The sequence below is a fragment of the Zootermopsis nevadensis genome, unplaced genomic scaffold (assembly GCF_977971745.1).
Source record: "Zootermopsis nevadensis isolate Lab colony 2312 unplaced genomic scaffold, Znev_1.0 Znev_ptg000028l, whole genome shotgun sequence".
In the NCBI taxonomy this organism is placed as follows: Eukaryota; Metazoa; Arthropoda; class Insecta; order Blattodea; family Termopsidae; genus Zootermopsis; species Zootermopsis nevadensis.
In genome coordinates, this window is record NW_028259160.1 from 21,160,496 (window position 1) to 21,181,513 (window position 21,018).

General features: G+C 40.7%; 1 protein-coding gene across 2 annotated transcripts in view; it reads left to right on the forward strand.

Moving 5' to 3' along the window:
• The window catches only part of Cubn (Cubilin), a 218,656-nt gene that overhangs the window by 52,583 nt on the left and 145,055 nt on the right, over nucleotides 1–21,018 (forward strand). For both annotated transcript variants that reach the window (XM_087357091.1, XM_087357090.1), the window contains exons 22-26: nucleotides 4,766–4,940; nucleotides 9,500–9,731; nucleotides 13,476–13,606; nucleotides 17,295–17,481; nucleotides 18,633–18,793. In XM_087357091.1, coding sequence (XP_087213217.1) covers nucleotides 4,766–4,940; nucleotides 9,500–9,731; nucleotides 13,476–13,606; nucleotides 17,295–17,481; nucleotides 18,633–18,793 — 886 coding nt within the window. The remainder of the gene's footprint in view (nucleotides 1–4,765; nucleotides 4,941–9,499; nucleotides 9,732–13,475; nucleotides 13,607–17,294; nucleotides 17,482–18,632; nucleotides 18,794–21,018) is intronic.

Below are 21,018 nucleotides of genomic sequence, written 5' to 3' on the forward strand. Positions count from 1 at the left end.
GATTTTTACATCCATACGAATGACATTTGTATTTGCCAGTCATGACAATAGTCCCTGATGACGGAGGCAGTATGACCTCTGAAACGTTGGTTAACATCGACCAGACTACTCAGCGCAATAACCCAGAAGACAGAAATCTTCATACTCATCGCCCTGATGATGGAGGCAGTATGACCTCTGAAACGTTGGTTAACATCGACCAGACTACACAGCGCAACAACCCAGAAGACAGAAATCTTCATACTAAGAATCGCCCTGATGACGGAGGCAGTATGACCTCTGAAACGTTGGTTAACATCGACCAGACTACACAGCGCAATAACCCAGAAGACAGAAATCTTCATACTCATCGCCCTGATGACGGAGGCAGTATGACCTCTGAAACGTTGGTTAACATCGACCAGACTACACAGCGCAATAACCCAGAAGACAGAAATCTTCATACTCATCGCCCTGATGACGGAGGCAGTATGACCTCTGAAACGTTGGTTAACATCGACCAGACTACACAGCGCAACAACCCAGAAGACAGAAATCTTCATACTCATCGCCCTGATAACGGAGGCAGTAGGACCTCTGAAACGTTGGTTAACATCGACCAGACTACACAGCGCAATAACCCAGAAGACAGAAATCTTCATACTAAGAATCGCCCTGATGACGGAGGCAGTATGACCTCTGAAACGTTGGTTAACATCGACCAGACTACACAGCGCAACAACCCAGAAGACAGAAATCTTCATACTCATCGCCCTGATAACGGAGGCAGTAGGACCTCTGAAACGTTGGTTAACATCGACCAGACTACACAGCGCAATAACCCAGAAGACAGAAATCTTCATACTAAGAATCGCCCTGATGACGGAGGCAGTATGACCTCTGAAACGTTGGTTAACATCGACCAGACTACACAGCGCAACAACCCAGAAGACAGAAATCTTCATACTCATCGCCCTGATAACGGAGGCAGTAGGACCTCTGAAACGTTGGTTAACATCGACCAGACTACACAGCGCAACAACCCAGAAGACAGAAATCTTCATACTCATCGCCCTGATGACGGAGGCAGTATGACCTCTGAAACGTTGGTTAACATCGACCAGACTACACAGCGCAATAACCCAGAAGACAGAAATCTTCATACTCATCGCCCTGATAACGGAGGCAGTAGGACCTCTGAAACGTTGGTTAACATCGACCAGACTACACAGCGCAACAACCCAGAAGACGGAAATCTTCATACTCTGATAACAGAGGCAGTATGACCTCTGAAACGTTGGTTAACATCGACCAGACTACACAGCGCAACAACCCAGAAGACAGAAATCTTCATACTCATCGCCCTGATGACGGAGGCAGTATGACCTCTGAAACGTTGGTAAACATCGACCAGACTACACAGCGCAACAACCCAGAAGACAGAAATCTTCATACTCATCGCCCTGATGACGGAGGCAGTATGACCTCTGAAACGTTGGTTAACATCGACCAGACTACACAGCGCAATAACCCAGAAGACAGAAATCTTCATACTCATCGCCCTGATGACGGAGGCAGTAGGACCTCTGAAACGTTGGTTAACATCGACCAGACTACACAGCGCAACAACCCAGAAGACAGAAATCTTCATACTCATCGCCCTGATGACGGAGGCAGTATGACCTCTGAAACGTTGGTTAACATCGACCAGACTACACAGCGCAATAACCCAGAAGACAGAAATCTTCATACTCATCGCCCTGATGACGGAGGCAGTATGACCTCTGAAACGTTGGTTAACATCGACCAGACTACACAGCGCAACAACCCAGAAGACAGAAATCTTCATACTCATCGCCCTGATGACGGAGGCAGTATGACCTCTGAAACGTTGGTAAACATCGACCAGACTACACAGCGCAACAACCCAGAAGACGGAAATCTTCATACTCTGATAACAGAGGCAGTATGACCTCTGAAACGTTGGTTAACATCGACCAGACTACACAGCGCAACAACCCAGAAGACAGAAATCTTCATACTCATCGCCCTGATGACGGAGGCAGTATGACCTCTGAAACGTTGGTAAACATCGACCAGACTACACAGCGCAACAACCCAGAAGACAGAAATCTTCATACTCATCGCCCTGATGACGGAGGCAGTATGACCTCTGAAACGTTGGTTAACATCGACCAGACTACACAGCGCAATAACCCAGAAGACAGAAATCTTCATACTCATCGCCCTGATAACGGAGGCAGTAGGACCTCTGAAACGTTGGTTAACATCGACCAGACTACACAGCGCAACAACCCAGAAGACGGAAATCTTCATACTCTGATAACAGAGACAGTATGACCTCTGAAACGTTGGTTAACATCGACCAGACTACACAGCGCAACAACCCAGAAGACAGAAATCTTCATACTCATCGCCCTGATGACGGAGGCAGTATGACCTCTGAAACGTTGGTAATCATCGACCAGACTACACAGCGCAACAACCCAGAAGACAGAAATCTTCATACTCATCGCCCTGATGACGGAGGCAGTATGACCTCTGAAACGTTGGTTAACATCGACCAGACTACACAGCGCAATAACCCAGAAGACAGAAATCTTCATACTCATCGCCCTGATGACGGAGGCAGTATGACCTCTGAAACGTTGGTAAACATCGACCAGACTACACAGCGCAACAACCCAGAAGACAGAAATCTTCATACTCATCGCCCTGATGACGGAGGCAGTATGACCTCTGAAACGTTGGTTAACATCGACCAGACTACACAGCGCAATAACCCAGAAGACAGAAATCTTCATACTCATCGCCCTGATGACGGAGGCAGTAGGACCTCTGAAACGTTGGTTAACATCGACCAGACTACACAGCGCAACAACCCAGAAGACAGAAATCTTCATACTCATCGCCCTTATGACGGAGGCAGTATGACCTCTGAAACGTTGGTTAACATCGACCAGACTACACAGCGCAATAACCCAGAAGACAGAAATCTTCATACTCATCGCCCTGATGACGGAGGCAGTATGACCTCTGAAACGTTGGTTAACATCGACCAGACTACACAGCGCAACAACCCAGAAGACAGAAATCTTCATACTCATCGCCCTGATGACGGAGGCAGTATGACCTCTGAAACGTTGGTAAACATCGACCAGACTACACAGCGCAACAACCCAGAAGACGGAAATCTTCATACTCTGATAACAGAGGCAGTATGACCTCTGAAACGTTGGTTAACATCGACCAGACTACACAGCGCAACAACCCAGAAGACAGAAATCTTCATACTCATCGCCCTGATGACGGAGGCAGTATGACCTCTGAAACGTTGGTAAACATCGACCAGACTACACAGCGCAACAACCCAGAAGACAGAAATCTTCATACTCATCGCCCTGATGACGGAGGCAGTATGACCTCTGAAACGTTGGTTAACATCGACCAGACTACACAGCGCAATAACCCAGAAGACAGAAATCTTCATACTCATCGCCCTGATAACGGAGGCAGTAGGACCTCTGAAACGTTGGTTAACATCGACCAGACTACACAGCGCAACAACCCAGAAGACGGAAATCTTCATACTCTGATAACAGAGGCAGTATGACCTCTGAAACGTTGGTTAACATCGACCAGACTACACAGCGCAACAACCCAGAAGACAGAAATCTTCATACTCATCGCCCTGATGACGGAGGCAGTATGACCTCTGAAACGTTGGTAAACATCGACCAGACTACACAGCGCAACAACCCAGAAGACAGAAATCTTCATACTCATCGCCCTGATGACGGAGGCAGTATGACCTCTGAAACGTTGGTTAACATCGACCAGACTACACAGCGCAATAACCCAGAAGACAGAAATCTTCATACTCATCGCCCTGATGACGGAGGCAGTATGACCTCTGAAACGTTGGTAAACATCGACCAGACTACACAGCGCAACAACCCAGAAGACAGAAATCTTCATACTCATCGCCCTGATGACGGAGGCAGTATGACCTCTGAAACGTTGGTTAACATCGACCAGACTACACAGCGCAATAACCCAGAAGACAGAAATCTTCATACTCACCACCCTGATGACGGAGGCAGTATGACCTCTGAAACGTTGGTTAACATCGACCAGACTACACAGCGCAATAACCCAGAAGACAGAAATCTTCATACTCACCGCTGTGAGAACCTCAAGTCTTACATGACAATAGTAGTTTCCCATTCAGCAGTAATATATGCATTATATTTATTATAGTTAACTCTGGTAATGTAAGAGACCAACAAGCTGACCACCCTGACATATATGTATCTAATTACGCAGAAGGAATGTGGCACTTACCAGTGGCGCTAAAAGACAGCGTTAGATACCAAATAAATTAGTGAAAGATTCGATGCTGATGTCTGCATCTGGTTTTGGGCCCCTTGTCAACTGTACATTTTACATAAAATTCATTATTCTTTCCATGCGTTCAAATATGGGTGTAAAACTTTGGAAATGTGACACTTAAAATATTCCACCACTTTTGGCAAACTGATTGTTATTACTGGACATTGATTTAGTGCCATTCATAATGATCATAGGTGTAGCTTGGTATGTACATTTTTGTAATCACCACAGTCTATAGGCATGCGTGGTCTCTTGACATTTACTGTGGGTGCTTGTAGGAATGGCTGTGGTGACTTTGATTGTGGTCTATTGCGTTAACAGCAAAGCACAATGATTCCTTTTCAATGTGCGGATTAAATTGTTCTGTGAACAGATTCGTGATGGCCACAATGAGAATGCTACGCTTCTAGGAAAGTACTGTGGTGGACAGGACCAGTTTCCTAACCCGTGCTTCATGTCGCAATACAACTTCCTTTGGCTCAAGTTCAAGACAGATGGCTCGATATCAAACCGGGGATTCTATGCCAACTACTCATCCATCAGTGTTGGTGAGTTGAAGATCCATTTCTGCTGTTTTGTTCAGGATTCTTTTGTAGAGGAAACTCAGGTTAAGGACGACAAGTTTATTGCAAGACAGCTTCCATGAAACATTTGTTTACTTACTTAAGATCCTTTAATATAAAAATGTTCCGGGATAGCTCAGTCAGTATAGTGATTCGCTATGGACTGGACGACCAGGGTTCGATTCCCGACGGGGGCAGAGGAGTTTTCCTCTACGCCCAGCCTCCTATCTAATGGGTACCAGGGTCCTTTCCCGGGGGTAAAGCGCTGCTGGGGCATGACACCGACCACTCATCTCCGTCTAGTGCTGAGGTTATGAATGAGTAGAAGTTATAACATTTCTCCCGCCCAAGTGCCTACATGGCGTATAGTGGGACAGCTTTACTTTTAAATTTTTTTTTACTTAAATATAAACATATTATACATTTTAATCAAGTGTTATAAACAAGATAAGGGTATGAAGATGGTCTTGTGATATCCTTAAAATTATACTAGTAAAATCTTTGTTTGTGTGGTGAATTAAGTGAGATTAAATTGTTTTAGAACTTTTATAGTTATACTTAAGCATAGAGTGGATGAGATATATAATACAGTTGTGCATGAAGTTGAAGTCAATTAGCTGATTCTGGAATGATTTGATCTCTCATAACTTAGAACAGCTAATGGTGTTTTATCTTTGTTGTTCAAAATGCTAAACAAATTTAAGAAATCTGTATCTGCAACATCCTTTGTTATTTTACGAACTGCCAACTTCTGAGAGCTGTAATACTTCAAGTTATGTACTCTGGTCTAAGCACTTCCATTTTTTCCATGATTGTGGTTGAATGTGTGGATGTGTATACTTGTTTTTGTATTTATTTTGTATATGCATGTGTGCTTGTATGTGTGCATTATGCATTTGTGTATGCATGCATGTGTGAATGTTTGCATTAAGGTGGCGACTGACTTGTAACATTTACTTGTAATGTAACATTCCCGGCGAGCATGTTACATTACACCACAACTGGTGAGGCGTATCGAATGCTCGTTTTGAACGCTCGGCCCGACTGTGCTCATGTGTGCTCCATTCATTTCATTCGATATGTCGGACGTGGAGGTTGTGTTATCTTTGTTCCATTTAATACGCTACTGTTATCTAAAGAACTCGTGAATGCCCGTTACGACGCCGCTCGACTGACTGATTGACTTGTAATGTAACACTCAAAGGGATTCGCGAAAAAACCGACAACACGATGGAGCGCCCGCGAGCGTGAGCGGCTCGCATCGAGCGGCTCCGTTCGCTGTCTTCACTTGTGTAATGCTCGATTTGTAACACGTTACATTACAGGCAAATGTTACAAGTCAGTCGCCACCTTTAGAGTGCATTCGGATTTGTGCAAGTATGTATGTGTGTGTAAGACTTGAGGTTCTCACAGCGGTGAATATGAAGATTTCTGTCTTCTGGGTTATTGCGCTGTGTAGTCTGGTCGATGTTAACCAACGTTTCAGAGGTCATACTGCCTCCGTCATCAGGGCGATGACGGAGGCAGTATGACCTCTGAAACGTTGGTTAACATCGACCAGACTACACAGCGCAATAACCCAGAAGACAGAAATCTTCATGTATGTGTGTGTCTGTGTCTGTGCTTGAGTGTGAGATTATGTGCGAGAGAGGGCCACTAAGACTGAATTTATGAATTTATGTCATATCTTATATCTGTCATGTTTGGGAGATGTATCACAGACTAAATAATTGAATAATTGATTTTATCATTTATCATGATTTTTTATCTTACAACCAACTTTGGTTACCTATCACATCATTCCCTGATAATGGAGACAAGAGTGAGTCTTTGAAACATTGGACTTCTGTTACGAATTTATGTGGCTCATCACCCGAGAGGATTTTGTCACTTTTCTAGATATATTTACTTACATTTTCATGCCTATTTTGGGGAAATATATTTTTAAAAAGGCCATAAGTCCTCTTGCAGTTTTAATCCTTAAATTATTCTATTATTAGCAAAGTTTTATATATGCATTTTTCTTATAGTTATTAAACTTTATCGTCTGCATGTCACACTGTTTAGTGCACTGAAGCTGTGTACAGAATTCTGTTATGCTTACATCTGTGATTCATTTATCAATATTTTCCCTGCGGTGGTTACTTTTAATGGAAAATTTTCAAGTAGTCGTCATGTGGTATATAAGAACCAACGATTCTTACTGTCATTAACGTCAGTCAGTCACATCACTTTTACTTGAATAAATACTTTATGCATTTTTTCATATGGCCAAATGAATTCTTTTAGCTTATCTGTGATTGGCAGTTAACGAAGTAATTTTTGAAATGGATGTTACCAGATGGTTTTTGATAATGTCACAGTCTTATAATAGCAGTTGTTTCAGACCAGCATGAATCCTGCTGGACTGTACAGACCAGAAATAATTTTTGTACATTTCATAAACTTCCATTTTCACTGTACAGAACTTCAGGACAGTGCAGTAATATTTTTTACATCTAACATTTAACATGGGTGCCGTGTTAGTTTCACTGAAGGTGGAATATTAGGAGGTAACAAGCATGGAATTTCCCTCTCTCGAGGCATGATGCTCACAGAAATGTGTCATTTAGTGTACAGTATTGATGTCTGCAGTACTTTTGGACTCATGTGCATGCCACTTGTGTTTCTTGTAGATGTATTGTAGGACAAATATTATGTTGCTTTGATTCATCATAAATATCAGTTCACTAGGAAGTGGAGAGTTGTATCAGGGTCGGAGGAAGAGCAGGCAAGGGACAGTGGGCTACTCGGAGTCAAGGAGTGAAGGGAAACTTATCTGGGCCAATAGGGCGTCTTCAAACAAGGGACCGAGGGGGTTGAGAATAAAATACAGAATAATTCGGCCCTTTTCAGGGCCATGTTGGTGATGGCAGTGACAAAAATATTTAGGCTAGGGGAATGTCAGGAACCTAAAGCGAAGCAAGACAAAACAGCGAGTAGGAAAGGAGGATATTATATATAAAAAAGGGGGGTGTTTGGTGGGACTGTACATCAATTATTTATAGATTTCAAAAAAGCCTATGACTCTGTGAAGAGAGAAGTGTTATATAATATTCTTATTGAATTTGGTATACCAAAGAAGCTAGTGAGTCTAATAAAAATGTGTTTAAATGAAACGTGTAGCAAAATTCGAGTAGGTAAATATGTATCTGAGACATTCTTCATCAAGAACGGTCTAAAACAAGGAGATGCTTTGTCTCCCTTGCTCTTTAACTTTGCGCTAGAATATGCCACCAAGAAAGTCCAAGATAGGCAGGAGGGTTTGCGATTGAATAAGACACATCAGCTATTGGCATTTGCTGATGATGTTAATTTATTGGGGGACGATATAAATACAATAAAGAGGAACGCAGAAGTTTTACTGGAGGCTGGTAGACAGGTGGGGCTAGAAGTAAATTCAGAAAAAACTAAGTACATGTTAGCATCTCGTCGTCAGAAGACAGGCGGGCAGAATTATCTTAGGGTAGCTAATAAGTCCTTTGAAAGTGTTACAAAGTTCAAATATCTGGGAACAACAACAACAAATCAAAATGACACTCATGAGGAAGTTAGGAGGAGATTAAATTTTGGAAATGCTCGCTACTTCTCAGTTCAAAATGTTTTGTCTGCCGGTCTGATTTCTAAGAACCTGAAAATTAAAGTAATAATTTTGCCTGTTGTTTTGTATGGGTGCGAAACACGGTCTCTCACTCAGAGGGAGGAACACAGATTGCAGGTGTTTAAATGTAGGGTGTTGAGGAGAATATTTGGGCCTAAGAGAGAAGACGATGGGGCGTGGAGAAAACTGCATAATGATGAGCTTAAAAATCTGTACTCCTCCTCCAATATTGTCAGGGTGATTAAGTCGAGAAGAATGAGATGGGCTGGACATGTAGCGCGCATGGATGAGACAAGAGGTGTGCACCGGATATTGGTTGGGAAGCCTGAGGGGAAGAGACCACTGGGGAGACCTAGACGTAGATGGGAGGATAATCTCAGGCGGGATCTATGGGAGATAGGAGTTGAAGGAAACTGGATTTTGTTTGCCCAGGACAGGGTCCGGTGGAGGACTTTGGTTAATTCGGTGATGAACCTTCGGGTTCCGTAAGCCATCTGGTTGGTTGGGTCCACTATTTGGGAAGCCTGAGGGGAAGAGACCTCTGGGGAGACCTAGACGTAGATGGGAGGATAATCTCAGGCGGGATCTATGGGAGATAGGAGTTGAAGGAGACTGGATTTTGTTGGCCCAGGACAGGGTCAGGTGGAGGGCGTTGGTTAATTCGGTGATGAACCTTTGGGTTCGGTAACCCATCACACATACACATACATATATGTCTGCTTCTCAGCATTGCCACTTCAGCTCTGGAGTTGGGAGATGGTATGGTTCTCCAAAACATTGGTGACCATCTACAATTCTACGCTTTGTCTCAACCCAGAATATCATCATCCTCATGAATCTCAAATCTTAAACAGCTGTGAAGATTACATCCGGGAGTCATGTGTTTATAATGTCATTCTTATAGAGTGTGGTGGCATCCTGAAACAGCAACAGGGCACCATCCAGACCCCCAACTACCCATTGCACTATCCAAATGATCACACATGCCGGTGGATAATTGTTGGGGCGGCTGGCACCGCGGTGCAGCTCACTTGGCATTCATTCCATCTGGAGGCGAGCAGGCGAACCTGCTGGTATGATAAGGTGCTTGTCTATGATAACAGCTCTGTGCCTGGACATGGTGGACTTATGGGAACGTGAGTATGACTAAATTTAATGCAGATTGTGTACAGAATTCTCTTTGCTTTTGAACCACAGTAGTGTGCATGTATGCTTCCTAGATATTTTGTACTCTGCAAATATAGACCCCTTTTGATCACGACAGTTTCTGACGAAACCAAACACCATAGAAGAGAGTGTTGTGCAGTACATTATTTGATGAAGAGATGGTGTATTTAGACCAATTAATATTGAATTACAGTAAAATCTCAGTGATCTAGATATTACATAATCCAGTTATTTCTAGCACAGTTGGTACCACGTGTTTTGGGGAAATTGTGAATTGGTCATATTCCTGTAAGGAAGTCAAAGTAATTCTGGAAAAATCTCTTGCTTGTAAATGGTACGATGTTAGATGTTGAAGAATTTGAGCCCAGAAATTACTAGGAGACTCTGCATTTGATTTGAGAAAGGTCAGGATAAACTTAGATTTAGGTGACATTTCAGGTTCTGTAGGATTTGAGGTTTTCACAACCGTGAGTCTGAAGATTTCTGTCTTCTGGGTTATTGTGCCATGTAGTCTGGTAGATTTCCACCAACGTTTCAGAGGTCATTGTGCCTCCGTCATCAGGGCGATGAGTATGAAGATTTCTGTCTTCTGGGTTGTTGCGCTCTGTAGTCTGGTCGATGTTAACCAACGTTTCAGAGGTCATACTGCCTCCGTCATCAGGGCGATGAGTATGAAAATTTCTGTCTTCTGGGTTGTTGCGCTGTGTAGTCTGGTCGATGTTTACCAACGTTTCAGAGGTCATACTGCCTCCGTCATCAAGGCGATGAGTATGAAGATTTCTGTCTTCTGGGTTGTTGCGCTCTGTAGTCTGGTCGATGTTAACCAACGTTTCAGAGGTCATACTGCCTCCGTCATCAGGGCGATGAGTATGAAAATTTCTGTCTTCTGGGTTGTTGCGCTGTGTAGTCTGGTAGATGTTTACCAACGTTTCAGAGGTCATACTGCCTCTGTCATCAGGGCGATTCTTAGTATGAAGATTTCTGTCTTCTGGGTTGTTGCGCTGTGTAGTCTGGTCGATGTTAACCAACGTTTCAGAGGTCATACTGCCTCCGTCATCAGGGCGATGAGTATGAAGATTTCTGTCTTCTGGGTTGTTGCGCTGTGTAGTCTGGTAGATGTTTACCAACGTTTCAGAGGTCATACTGCCTCCGTCATCAGGATGATTTATCTTAACAAATTTTTTCCCCACCAGTGGATAGGATAGGCAGAGAATCTGTTGAGTATCCCCCACAATCACCAGATTTAACCTAACCTTACATCTTCTTATGGGACTGCGTACAACACAAAGCCAGGAACTCTTCAGGAACTTAGACTAGAAACTGAATGGTCTTGTGGAGTCATTTCATCAGCAACTTTGGTGCCCGTTTGTAAGTGAGTTGGTCACCAATCTGAACTGCGCCATGAATCTAATGGTGGTCACTTTGAACACATACACTAAATTTGATGATAAACTGTGTGCCAGTGTTGACATGTGTAATGATTTAGTTTATTAAAATGTCTTTATTTCATTCATTGAATTTTGGGAAATCCTTTTGTTCAACATGTATGTGGAAGGAGTGAGGAAAATTACAAACACTTCAATCACAAATACCAATTTGTGTCTAAGGGATGTCAGATGTATTATCCCTGTGGTAATATACCTGTAGGAATTTTGTAAAGCGTATATTTTATATTCTATTTGTGTATGTGTGGCCGTCAAAAACAAAAGAAGAAAACGTTAGTATTGATACATTCTGATGTTCATTAAAAATTAAATCCGTGGCATAACAGCTCCAGAGAGCCAAAGTCGACTAGCTGGCTGCTGGCCTCACGTTCACATGCCTAAGCAGAGGTGAACGATCATCCAACCAGATATAGGTTGACGTGTGGTCAGCACGACGAACCCCCAGCCATTGCTAGTTTTCATGACCGGATTACACTACTCATTGTAGCGCCCCAATTTCTTTACGATGCTGGGTTGGCACCGGTCCCATACACTGGTCGAAAGCTCATGAGAAAATTTCTTCTCCCCCGAGACTCGAACCAACGCGCATTCTGTATCACCGGTCCGAAGCATGATGCCTCAGACCATCTGATGTTCATTAGTTGTTGTAATTATGTAATAGGTTAAGAATATGAAGAGAACTGATTGTTGTGGAACTTTTTTCTATCTGTTTATGGTGTTAGCCAAATTAAATATAAATTGTATCAGTCAAAAGTTGCAGAACTCAAGAAGACAAATATAAGTACTGTAAAAGTAAAGTAAAGTTTGTCCCACTATACGCCATGTAGGCGTTTGGGGTGAGAGGAGGTATAGCGCCTCTCTTCCTTGACCTCGGCACTAGATGGGGGTGAGTGGTCAGCATCACGCCCCGGCCGGCTTTACCCCCGGGAAAGGACCCCGGTACCCATTGTAGAGGAGGCTGGGTGGGCCCCAGAGCCGGTCTGGACGCAGAGGCTAGAGGAAAATATAAGTACTGTATACAAAGTTAATGTTCAGTTCCTTCAAACTTTGTATGGTCTTATTTTGTATTGCAGCAGGTTTTTGAACTGGCATATCCTTCTTGTGTTATACACTGTGGCTGAGTGGTTACCACTCCTGCTTTGGGTCCGTGAGGTCCCAGTTCAAATCTCAGCTTGAGAACCAGCTATTCTGATTGGCATTTTGCATATCGTTCCTCAGTTTCTCTGAGCAAATGTTGGGATATTGCCTTAAATTTTACTGTGACTGCTACCATTTCTTTCCATTTCTTTATCATCCTATAAGTTGACATTGTAGATTCTTAGCTACTCACTGGGATACTGGGAATGACCCGTTCTTCAAGTGCCTGAGCACTGCAGGTCCCAACTTTGCGTTGGCTTGATCTGTAGACATTCGGTAGGACTCCTTGGACGAGAGATCGGCCCGTCGCAAGGCTTCTACCTGTACACAGGACAGCACAACACAGAAAAACGCGGACAAACATCCATGGCTTGAGTGGGATTCAAACCCACGGTCCCAGTGACCAAGCGGCACAAGGCCCACGCCTCAGACCGTGCGGCCACTGTAGACCCCTCTTAGCTACTCAAGTGTTGTTAAATGAACCACAAAGAAAATAAGCATAAGGTTGAGGATTATTTTTCATGTTTTATAGATTGATTAATTGGTATTGGTATCGAATAGTTTATACCAGGGCTGTGGAGTCGGAAGCAATTTTAGGTGGAGTCGGAGTCCGTAAAAATGTATTGACTCTTACTCCAATATAAAATCTTAAGTAAATACTATTTTAACACTTTTGCTACCATGTGAGCCACTGGTGGCCTCATGCTTAAGGAGATTCAATGACACATTGAGCCACATGGTGTCGGAATAATGCTTTGTAACTTTGGCTCCGGTACCTTAAGAATACAAACTGTCTACAAATCAACTGATTTCTACAATAACTTATATTTAAATATAGGTTATAAGTCTAAAAAGCAGCTTGATGATTCACGTGGTGGTGATGAAATCTCTTATGGTGCCATTTACCATTTTAGTAGGTGTATCCTTATTAATACATATTGAGCTTTTATGAAGGAGTCAGAGCTGGATTTGGAGATTTTAGTACCGACTCCACAGCCCTGATTTATGCAGCATATAAGAAGGGATATTAAGGCATGTCACAAAGTACTCGGCTTCAGGGTAGTCTGATAAATTTCATTAAGTTTTAAATAAGCTTTACAGAATGTCATTTCATGTGCCTGAATATTACAGGTTCTGTGGTAACAGCATACCCCCTGTATTGACCACTACAGGCAATGTAATGTCAGTAGTCTTCAAAAGTGACTACAGTGCCTCCAGGAAGGGTTTCTCAGCAGCGTACACCATTATGGACTCTTCAACGAGTGAGTGTAATGTTAAAACTTTGCGTACCATGTAGTGTATTTGAATATAAAATAAGCAAACAAACAAACTATTAAAACTATAAAGAAGACACTAGTGCCGTTACGCGTTTCAACCTCAAGAGGTCATCATCAGTGGCATCTGGGAAATTAATTCATTTAATCAAAATGGTTTAAAATTGGTTTAAAGAATGGTTTAAAAAGAAATCATGAAGTAGAGTATTTTACAAAACCATAACAAACAACACTACACTACATGTTGGTTTCACAGGAGCTGTACTCTGCAATGGATTCTTTGTTTCTTAGTCTTGCTTCAAGTTTTATATATTTTTGATCTTTAACTTATTTTGCATGATGGTGTTCCAACACATTTCAGTATGGCTGTAAGGGAGTGGTTAGGCAGGCATTGTTCCAGATGTTGGATTGGTTGTGGTCCTGAGGTTCCCGTGCCATGGCCACTGTAGGTTTTAGACCTTAAGACCGTAATCTTTTACTTAAGGGGTTCCACGGAAAATAGAGTTTATGCCAACATTGCCTCCAGAGAGCAAGTTCGGCAGTGACTTTAAAGTTCAGCAAATATGATCCAGCTGACACATGTTAATGCCCGTGGAGAACAATCTAGCATTTGTAGTAACGTATGACAAGTAAATACTCCCTCAGTCAATTATTTTATGGTTCAGGGATCTTGGAACATTTTACCTTGAAATTTTATCTTCTGTTACATTTCACAGAAACACTGCTGGAACTTTGTTCATTGGAACTTTTGACTCATACTGATGTCATGAAGCTCCCCTATTATTTATGGCAAACAATTTAGAAACACACTGTACATGCTGATAGATTCATGTACTCTAGCCCATCTGTAGTTCTTCTTCTGAAACCATGTGTTCAATATTATCCACTCATTTCTAGTAGATTTTCTCTTTCAATGTTTCTTACTTATTCACCATCAGTTCCCACCACATTTTCATGTCTTCCTCTAATTGAGCTTTAAAATTCCCCATTGTAATGAAATAGCTATCTAACTAACTACACGCAAACAACCCATAAGACAGCTATCTACATACCGGGTCTACAATTTATGCTGTAACGGCCTTGCTTGCATTGCGTGCTCGGCCGAGTGCACTGTTGGTGTGGGATAGAGATAGCGTGTTATTCCCGTGAGTCACAGGCGAATCAGTTTCATTGCGTCTCTCGTCGCGGATTGACGTTGATAATATGGTGTACAGTATTAAGCAACGTGTGTTCTTAGTCGAAACATATGCCAAATATTCATCCTACGGAAGATGCCGCCGTAAATATCGCAGACATTTTCCCGGTGAAAGTGTTCCTAGCAGGCCCACGATAGAGAGATTAATAAAAAAATTTTGTAGTACGGGATCAGTTTTGGATAAAAAGAAGAACAGGAAACCACAATTCATTTCGGCAATTTCCCAAGAAGAGCTTCGTCAAGTATTTCGAAACATGTTAACGAGATGTGAAGCTTGCCTGCAATCACAAGGAAGTCACTTTGAACATCTTTTGTGATTTAAGGTAAGAAAAATTAATGTAATAACATGTGTTAGTGACGAGAAATATTCGTAGTTTGCTGTTACTAGCGGCACTGAAACTGATTCGCCTGTGACTCACGGGAAGAACACGCTATCTTTATCCCACACCAACAGTGCACTCGGCCGAGCACGCAATGCAAGCAAGGCCGTTACAGCATAAATTGTAGACCCGGTATTAGCTGCCACGCGAACACCAGATCTCGCCGTCCAGTTCTTTTAAAAGCTTTTCTTTGTCTGTGAAGTGAACTTTAGATGCATATACTTTGTTAAGTTACTCAGCATTGCTTTATAAGTTGCAGAAATTAATTTGTGTGACTGGGGAGGAAGTAGGCATATGCTATTATAATTACGTACCGTCACAACAGACTCCTGGAGGGGCATAGGGAAACCGTTAAGAACATCAGCTAGAGTAATTATTGTCTAGTCGAGATTCAAACCAGGTATCATCTAAGTAAAAGACATGTATTTCCACATGAATTAACATGCTGAGTAGAAAATATTGTAATAGTTATCATAAATTGCTTGAAATACATATTTATTAATGTCACTATTATAAATAATTATGTTCTTGATGATAGTCCTTTACAGTTATGGATTACATTCAGCCTCTTATCTATTTTGAGAATGTTACTAGACACTTTTCCTTCGAAGTCAATCACACATACATATTAAACTCGTTATTGAGCCATCACTCCAATTCAGTGGTCAGTCACCTTATAACGCAGCTGTCCACAAGGAGCATGCTTGCTGTTTGTGGGGAGAAAGATGCAGAGATTGGCTTGAGGTTACACAAGGGGATCCTGGATTTTTCTGTTTCATTCAAATGATTCTGTGAAATTCACAACTTTTTGAGAAGGTGCATACCCTGTAACGTACTGACAAACAATCCAATAATAATGAAATTACTACAGAAGTGATTTCGTTAATCTTTATCATACAGGAGTAAGGAATTATGGGGCTGCTGACTGGATTTTAACTCTGTTGAGTTTAATAGTAGTGGTAAGCTTCTGTAACACATGTCAAGCTGAACCATGTGCATCATGTGATGCACAGCTGGTAAAGGTTAATTGCCTGTATGAGCATGTCTGAAAAAAGAGAATCTATGACTGCAACAAATAGCAAATAATTTGAAAACGTAGCTTGTCTAATAGTTGGGAACAATGGAAGCAAATAAACAAGAAATTAATCGTAAACTTGAGACAAGAATAAACAGGAAACCATTATGCAAATAATATTTATTCTATTTTCCTTATTTAGATAAATATTGGTTATTCAACATTAGTCTTACGCATGTTTATACATGGATGTAAAGTTGGTATTACAGTGACAGAATAACAAAGACTGACTGTTTGGAAAGAGAGTAAAAAAAAACATGTGGAAAATGATAAAATTGTATCAAAGATAATATAGTATTTTAAACTGAGTTACACAGTACATATTCTCAGTGGTGGGGTAGACCATTGGCTTATACCAGCACTAACAGCTTCTGACAGAATAAATTATCAACATTTGTTGCCAATAGAACTGCAACTAACTAATTAACTAACTAGATGAAGGTTCATCACCGAACTAACAAAAGCCCTCCACCGGACCCTGTCCTGGGCCAACAAAATCCAGTCTCCTTCAACTCCTATCTCCCATAGATCCCGCCTGAGATTATCCTCCCATCTACGTCTAGGTCTCCCAAGCAGTCTCTTCCCCTCAGGCTTCCCAAATAGTGGACCCAACCAACCAGATGGCTTACGGAACCCGAAGGTTCATCACCGAACTAACCAAAGCCCTCCACCGGACCCTGTCCTGGGCCAACAAAATCCAGTCTCCTTCAACTCCTATCTCCCATAGATCCCGCCTGAGATTATCCTCCCATCTACGTCTAGGTCTCCGCAGCGGTCTTTTCCCCTCAGGCTTCCTAACCATTACCTGGTGCACACCTCTTGCCCCATCCATGCGCGCTACATGTCCTGCCCATCTCATTCTTCTCGACTTAATCACCCTGACAGTATTGGGAGAGGAGTAGCATTTTTTAAGAGAACTACAAGTAACAGAAACATTAATTCTCCTGACAGAAAAATATACTTCCTTCTATCCATTGTATGAACAGTATGCTGAAATTGGGTAAAGATAATGCCATTGTTTTTCAGTGTGTGGTGGTACGTACTTCACCACCATGGGTTCACTGCAGTCTCCTAACTATCCCAGTTATTACCCCAACAGAAAAGACTGCACATGGATTATATCTGCTCCTGCTGGACAGCAGATCAAGCTGAATGTTACTGATTTCAGCCTTAAGAAAAGTAATCGCTGCCAGTATGACTACCTTGAAATTAGGTATGTGTTGCCAACTGTATCTTTTAAATTTAATTTTAAATCTCTAGAAGTGGTATTTGTGCAAAGTGTTCTGTAGAAACTTTATTGCAGTAGATAGAATGTTCTGGTTTGTTGCGCCGTGTAGTCTGGTATATGTCCACCATCGTTTCAGAGGTCATGCTGCCTCCATCACCAGGGCGTCATCGCTTATATATATAACCCAGAAGACAGCAATCTTCAGACTAACCGCTGTATAAACCTCAAATCCTTCTTTATGGCAGTAGTTAATTGATATAGTAAATGAGGGCTGTTCAATAAAGACTGAGAATGATTATTTTAATACATACCTTCTTTATTCTGAATCATTACAAGTGCGTTCCTTTTCAAAATAGGCTCTCATGAACTTGATGCACTTATCTCAGCATTTTTACCACTTTCCCATTGATTTATTTTTTGTAAAATAATTATTATATTTGTTGACCGTCAAATCACAATAAAATAGTAAGATAAGATAATTAAAATGATTAAAATATCATCTTATGTTCCATATCGAGCATTTGATTTACATCAGAACATTCACAACATGTTTCGGTTTATCAAACCGTCATCAGGTGTAAATTATAAACTTTTAAACTCAAATTACAATTATTTATAGTTTTTACAATTTTATAATTTTATCATCTTTCTCAGTATATTTTATGGAACTTGTTCTGAGATGGTAACACTTCTGGATCTCTCCTCTGAACACATCTGAACCGATTGCTATTCACATATGACTGGTATAAACATCAATAACACTACCTCAACAATAATGTTATATTAATAATATCTAGACACAACTTCCATAAAATATACTGAGAAAGATGATAAAATTATAAAATTGTAAAAACTATAAATAATTGTAATTTGAGTTTAAATGTTTATAATTTACACCTGATGACGGTTTGATAAACCGAAACATGTTTTGAATGTTCCGATGTAAATCGAATGCTCGATATGGAACATAAGATGATATTTTAATCATTTTAATTATCTTATCTTACTATTTTATTGTGATTTGACGGTAAACAAATATAATAATTATTTTAATTAATATCACAATGTGACGCAACTATACTATCTCATTATTTTTTGTAGTTGTGGTGATTTGTCATGTTGAAATGTTCACACAGAAATGGAGGATCGCAGCTCGCTCCACTGATCGGCCGATATTGTGGTACTACAATTCCCACAATCATTCCATCTATGAGCAATCAGCTGTTTCTTCATTTTGTAACGGGTACTTATAGCCGATTCAAAGGCTTTCACATCACTTGGGATGCAACTGCCACTGGTATGTGAAAATTTTATTTATTTTAAACAAATAGTGTGAAATCCTCATTTTATATACAAGAGCTTCCATAATTTAGAGTAAGTTACCTTCACAGATTAGTCGTCATATCCAGTTTTTTGTGATTTTCACAGGAAATTTTATTGCAAGGAAACTTCAAGCAATTACTGATAACCTAACCTATACCAGAAATCTATGCCATATACTGACAGTAAGAAGCAGTGTCGGTAGAATGAGAACAGATAAGAGAACAACGTAGCATGTGGTAATGAAGAATTTATGTGAAAGTTTTTCCAGATGTGTTAAATGTCTGCCTCCATATCGCTGAAGAACTGAAAAATAAATTTGATCTATAATTAAGTGAATCCGTGCAGGCACTTTTAGCAGTAGTTGCCAATTTTAAATAAATGTTTACAAATGGCTGCTAATGCTGATGTTTCACATTTTGAACACGTTTGCCATTGACAGATTAAAATATTTTCCCAGTCTACTGTGCTAATTAATTCTAAAATTATTGCTATACAAGAACACATACAGTTTAAACTGAAACATCCACTTTGATTGTCCCTTATAATTTTTATTTTATTTATTAATAAGTAACATTTAATAGCACTTCAGTGCAGTCTCAGATAGCACCACTGGAAAAAGCCATTATAAGAACAACTTAACAGACGGACATGGTATAACAATATGTTGTTAGAAAAACAATATAATTGTCTGACTGTAAGTCCTGTTAAAAAAGTCATCACAAGAGAACAAAAATGTTTAGGTAACCAGTGCATCTTGGAATTTGGTTGAATTTTTTGACATTCTGACCACATAATGTAGTGTTGTTGTTGTTGTGCAGATCATTGTCTGTGTTCACATTTTCCTCAGTTTTGCCCTTGAGCATTTCTTGATTTATCAAACTTTATGGAGCACTGATTGATAAAGTTTTCTATACTTGAAGATATGTCTGTTCGTCATTTTCTTCTGCCTCTAATGTTTTTCATCGTTCACCTTTACACATTCATGTTTGCATAGAAGGGGCATGTAACAATTTTATCTCAACGCACTGTACGTATTGCAATGTCATGTAGGTTAGGTTTGATGGCTTTGCTCTTTCAGTTTAAAATGATTTTGATTTCTGAATTCATTGAGTCACTCTTTCCTTTCTGCCCACGTTTTTCCACAAAGCATTTTCATTAACTCTTTAGATATTAATAAATTGTTGAAATATGTGGTGTTGTGTGTCAAAGCGCTCCTCACTCATAGGATTTGAGGTTTTAACAGTGGTGAGTCTGATTGCTGTCTTCTGGGTTGTTGCCCCGTGAAGTCTGGTAGATTTCCACCAAAGTTTCAGAGGTTATACTGCCTCTGTCATCAGGGCAATGATGGGGTCAGTATGACCTTTGAAACGTTGGTGGAAATCTACCAGATTACACTGCGCAATAACCCAGAAGACATCAATCTTCACTCTTCACTCATTTACAAAACAACTTGCTTTCCTAAGAGAAGTTTTTTTGTAATTGGTCTCTTTTCTGTCGCTTTAAATACTTATGTTTAGTAAGTAATCATTTATACTAGTACCAGACGCCAAGGCCTTCAACCCCCATTTCTTTTGCTTCCCAGGACAAATATAGAGAGATTAAGATTTTTGAGTAGTTATCTAAATTAGAGACTTTAAAACAGCGGCGTGTGCTGGAAGTGGTTAAATAAGCACCTGCATTAAATGTCTTTGTTATACCTTTTCAGGAACATGTATGATTTAAGCCTTGTGGTAATTTAACTTTTTAAGCTCACAGTCTCTTTGATACTACAGTGGAACCTCGATATACCGCGGACTCGGATATACTGCTTCTGTGTATATGTTTTGCATATTTCACATACAATGCGGGTAGCTTATAATGTGGGGTTCTGAAGCTGTCCCCCGAAACCCAGGTTATATCGAGGTTCCACTTTATTTGTATATTATAAAAATTAAAATTTATGATATAAGGTGGCCTTCAGTGACACAGATTTTACACTGAATTTCATGAAATGACTATAACTGTAACTCACATATTATTACTTACAACATTGGTTCAATGCAGGCCAATTCTTCCCACACATTTTTTCAATGGAGAATTGCGTCTAGTTAAATACTCTATGAATCACATTATGATTGCCTGACTAAAGCAGTTGTCTGTTACAGTGTTAAACCTAATAGTTCTGTAGTCGTTCATTGTCATGGAGAAACTGTGTTGTAA